The sequence below is a fragment of the Cucurbita moschata genome, unplaced genomic scaffold, assembly GCF_002738365.1.
Source record: "Cucurbita moschata cultivar Rifu unplaced genomic scaffold, Cmos_1.0 Cmo_Scf00022, whole genome shotgun sequence".
NCBI classification, from domain to species: Eukaryota; Viridiplantae; Streptophyta; class Magnoliopsida; order Cucurbitales; family Cucurbitaceae; genus Cucurbita; species Cucurbita moschata.
In genome coordinates, this window is record NW_019268538.1 from 205947 (window position 1) to 211002 (window position 5056).

At 35.2% G+C, this 5056-nt stretch overlaps 2 protein-coding genes across 3 annotated transcripts in view; both read left to right on the top strand.

Annotated features, from left to right (window-relative positions):
• Positions 1-52: 52 nt before the first annotated feature.
• Positions 53-1458, top strand: LOC111459213 (lysM domain receptor-like kinase 3). Its single transcript, XM_023101996.1, has one exon. It carries the CDS (start codon positions 150-152, stop codon positions 1437-1439), a length of 1290 nt encoding a protein of 429 aa, XP_022957764.1. The 5' UTR covers positions 53-149; the 3' UTR covers positions 1440-1458.
• Positions 1459-3045: 1587 nt separating this feature from the next.
• The window catches only part of LOC111459710 (OTU domain-containing protein DDB_G0284757-like), a 7923-nt gene continuing 5912 nt past the window's right edge, over positions 3046-5056 (top strand). The window contains exons 1-4 of one of the 2 annotated variants that reach the window (XM_023102733.1): positions 3046-3138; positions 3995-4106; positions 4250-4584; positions 4681-4841. In XM_023102733.1, coding sequence (XP_022958501.1) covers positions 4266-4584; positions 4681-4841 — 480 coding nt within the window. In that variant the 5' untranslated portion in view covers positions 3046-3138; positions 3995-4106; positions 4250-4265. The other variant, XM_023102734.1, reaches the window with a different exon arrangement.

The following is a 5056-nucleotide window of genomic DNA, read 5'->3' on the forward strand; positions in this document are numbered from 1 at the left end:
TATATATATATATATATATATATATATATATATATATATATATATATATATATATATATATATTTGAAGTAGACCTGCTAAGAGTTTACTACACATCAAGTTCTTCCCCCCAGAAAAACCTTCATCTTCTTCTTCTTCTTCATTCCTTTATGTGTATAACGAAAATGGCGCTCCATGTTGCAGAGATTGAATCAAATCCTCCCCTATCGCGATCCTCGCGATCTAAAACTTCAACATCTAAACTCTCCGATGCAAATTCGTCTACCTCTTCCCCTTACAAGGATTCCGAATTCATATTCTCCAATTCCACCAACAAGTTTTCTTCAGGTTCCTTTTCGAGCCTTCACGAATCTCTTCCTGAATCTCCTCGAATCTTTGATTTCTCTGAAATTAACGCCGCCACAAATAATTTTCTGAACAAGCGATACTCTGCCTCGTCCTCCACGCCTTCATGGCGTTGCACGCTTCGTGGTAAGGATGTCATGATCTTCCAACGCAAGTTTCATCGCAAAATAAAGCTCCAGGAATTCAGAGATCGCTTCTACGAGATTTGTCGAAGTCACCACACGAGTATAATCGAACTTCTTGGCGCTTCAATTTCTGGAGAATATCTCTATTTGGTTTACAATTTTGTAAATGGAGCGAATCTCTCCGATTGTTTGAGAAATTCCAGAAGCCCTAATTTCACTGTTTTATCCACTTGGATTTCCAGAATGCAAGTCGCTACAGATTTGGCGCAAGGCCTCGATTATATCCACAACAAATCAGGACTAAACATAAGCCTATCGCATAATCACATAAAGAGTAGCAGTATTCTAGTAACAGAGCCTTTGTTTAACGCTAGGATTTGTCACTTCGGTGCAGCGCAGCTCTGTAATGAGGTTGATTGGAACAAAACAGTTGAAAAACCGACGAATTTGAGGTGTAATGGCGAAATTTCTACGGATTCAATGAATAAAGTACAGATAAAAGGGGTTAGAGGATACATGGCACCAGAGTACAAATCCAGCGGCGTAGCAACTCCAATGACCGACGTGTATGCGTTCGGCGTGGTGATTTTAGAGCTATTGTCTGGAGAGGAGCCTTTGAAGTTCAAATTTGACAGAAGAAAAGGCAATTTCGTTAGGGTTTCTTTGATCGAGAGCGCCATGGCAGTAATCGAAGGAGATAATGACGAGGAGCCTCAAGGCGGTGTAGCCCTAGAAGTAGGAGGAAGGTTGAGAAGGTGGGTGGACCGTAGGTTAAAGGACTCTTTTCCGATACACGTGGCGGAGAAGGTCACGCGATTGGCTATTCATTGTGTTGACGTGGATCCATCTAAGCGCCCTAATATGGCTCACGTGGCAAGCAAGATTTCCAAGCTGTATTTAGAATCGAGAATTTGGTCAAATAATCGGGCAATTCCTGCCGGGTCGTCGGTTTCTCTAGCTCCTCGCTGAACCAGCTTGATATAGATGTAACTCAAAAGTTTGATTAATTTCTAGTTAAAATTTAAATAAATTTAGAATTACATCATTGCACACCTCATCAGCGTTGACTCAATAAAATAATTCAACGAATATCAACCACCGATTATAATCTTCAATTGTTTATAAACCCATCTAATTACAGAAACGCATTAAAAAAATAGATTAGAAATATCCACATTAAGACTTTTAATTTATCTAAAGACATCATCTACACCGATGTGTTTATGGTAAAATCATTGCTTAATTGCTCTTCCTCATCTAATCACCTAATCTATCAAGAGGACCAACCCAAAAACTTGTCAACCCAAATAATCAATTCGTAGGTGCGTCGCGGTGTGGGGCCTAGGAGCATCTAGAGTTGGCTCATATTGGGCTTCAATTGAAGACGTGGGCCTCTTGGGCCCAATGAGAATCGCGAGTAAAGAATCATACAAACTAGGATGGGTCCCGCCTCGAACTCTAGAAGATTCTCTATTTAGATAGGGAATAAAGAAGAGAGTGAAGATTATTTTTTCTTGGTTAGATAAATCGGGCTGGAGACGGGATTGTATTCTTCGTATCTATTCCCACCAATTCACTATATCACACGCACCAATACACATTTATGCTTTTTAAATATATTAAAATATTTAAATTGGTTAATTTTAACATACACATCTATGCTTTTTAAATATATTAAAATATTTAAATGGGTTAATTTTAACATTTTAATATATTCTAATTTTTTTTTAATTGATAAATATTATGTTATAATATTAAAATTAAAATTTTTAAAAATCAATCCCTATAAAAATGAACGAAAAATTTTACTTAAATATAAAATGAATTTTTTTTAACATGGTTTGATAGAATAGTTTTAATGTAAGTAAATTTCTAATATGTATATATATTTTATTTTGGAAATGAGTGGTAAATTAAATGGCATGGGTATAGTCATAGGACATTATTATTGTTTATACAATTATTACCACCGTCCTTCCTTGTCGGTCTAAAAGCACAAACGCAACCTCTTTTTTACTAAGCCTACGCTCTTTCCACTGACTGGGCTTCTTCTTGCCTAGGCCCAACTCAAATCCAATCAACCCACTCCTTAATTTAATAATATTATATATAACCACCAAAATAAACATAATATTATATTCAACATAAGGTGAGTAGTTATTTATTTATTATTTTTACCACTTATATTCCAAATAAACATAACTGGTAATTGATATATCTTCATTTTTTAAAAACAAAATTAAAATTTTATAATACTCAGATCTATATAAATTAAGTTATTATAGATAACACACCAACAAAATAAAATAATAGATATAATTGACGTGTCATAATATAGTAAAACACGGTGGAAAATATAATTAGCTGGAAATTTGGAAAAAAGTAAGTAAAAAATAAAGATGTTTGTCATGTTTTATAATTAAAGGAAAAAAGAAATAGTGAGGAAGGGCGAAGGATGTGAATGGTCGGTCTTTTCTTTTTTTCTTCTTTTGACCGCTAATGTTATCTACGTGGCATTTCGAACCCGTGTTCAACGTCGTATATATATATATATATATATTATATAAAATATTTATATGATTTATTTTTTTGGATTCCACTTCGCGAAACACACTCTGTACAGCGATGGAACTTGGAGCATCTTTGTTCTATCTCGATCCAATCGAAGGTGAATGTGCAATGCTATCCGTTTTTCCCTAATTCATTTTCTTCTACTTTCTTTTTCTGAATCTCATATTGTCTCCCGCGAATGGTAAGATTCTCTCTATTTTTCGCGGTTTCGCTTCGATTGCTCATATTGGAGCGTTTGGTTACTAACAAAATGCGAGGCTATCAGTAACTTCGTTTGAGCAAGAATCATGTTCAAGTCACTTTTAGCTTAAAATCAGAGCAACTCCGGAGCAATGATGGATTGTGGATAATTTTGTCCTGAACATGATACAGTGACTGTGTTACTTCTCTTTTCTTTTATCGTTTTATTGTTTTTATTTTCTTCTTGTTCCTTCTTGGTTATCAATTGCTTTGACTAAGTTTCCTCTCGATTCCTTTTTCTTCTTCCGTTAATTTCGTCTATTCTAATTTTAAGTGATGACCTTCTGTGAGTTTGAGCCTACTTTTCCAATTCTATCTGTTATTTCACAATGTATGAATGTGCTGGAGTATTTGTCTATTGTGGCTGCTGTAACTGTTATCGGAGAGTGATTTTTATTGGTTTCTTTTTGTTTATGAGTCCTGTGAATATTTAAAATGTGTTGATTAGAGGATCGATGCAGATAATGTCACAACTCTCTCACGCCTTAATTATAATCTTCAAATCGTCGATTGTACGGAACCTATATATGGCTCCTTATTGTGTTATCTAACTCACTCTCACCTCAATGTAGTAATTGAATTGCTCGTTACTTGGATTAGTTTTCTGCATATAAATGTTACATCTGTAACTGTGTTAGTAGATTGGGTTTTTAGTCGGTTTTTTTTTTTTTTTTTTTTGTTGACATAAAATATTAACAAACGACTTTCTGCAGGTTGAAGGCCACGTTAAAATTTCTGCTCCAATAAACAGAAGGATGACTTTGTATTTCTCTGCTTTCTGTTAGACAAATCTCTATTTGCACTTCCGGGGGGTGCTCATTACAGGTACAACTCTAAGTTCTGAAATGTGGAAAATAGCATTCTTTGATTTATTGGAGGGAATTAGTGGGAAAAGGTATTTCTTATTTAATATTTTGTTTTTTTTTTTTTTTTGTGTGTGTGTAATCCAATGGTTCATTCTGATTTAGGAATTTTTATTTTGAGATGATTACTCACGAGCAAGATCCTGATGTTGTTCGATGGGGCCTTGAACTCTTTGATGGAGACCCATTTTCTAATTACGGATATTGTGGAAACGTTTCTCATCATGAGATACAATACTATCAAGGACAATGTTTTGATGTAGATAATTATGACAAGGCATGCAACATAGAAAGTAATGAGCTTATTGCTCAAACCCTCCAAGAACTCTCACAGCTTGCGATCACAGAGCCTGTATCCTTTGTTGAAGGGTTAGAAAATTTACAACTTTCCGCGTGTCCGCAAGATTGGCTTAGTCTATCCATAAATAGCTATAGTTCAGGTATGTGCCATCGAAATTAAAATTTTAGTAGAACATATTCGAGGTTATATGCCTGGCTTCTATTCTCTAATTTTAAAATTAGTATGTGTTTTTCAGAGCATAATAATGATCTGGAAGAGGAAGATGATAGTTCATGTACTATCCCTGACGAGACATCCTACAGTGGGGATGACTGGTCATATTCTTTAGAGCTGACTGATGAGTATGCCCTTGATGGAGAAGTGGGAAAAAGATTGAATCAGATGGTCTCAATTCCTGTAAGTTTCTCATTGAATGAGAGCTCATTACTTAAGTGCTATGAGATGCCGGGCATATATCTTCAGCTGAGGGTGGTTGATTTCCCAGTTAATTGTATTTCTGGGAGGAACCTTCCTTGCATCGGTCAGATTATTAGAAATCTCTCCTGGTTCTCATGTTTATCTGTCGTAGTTTAGCCCTTCTGTTGAAATCTTTTTTTTTTTTTTTTTTTTTA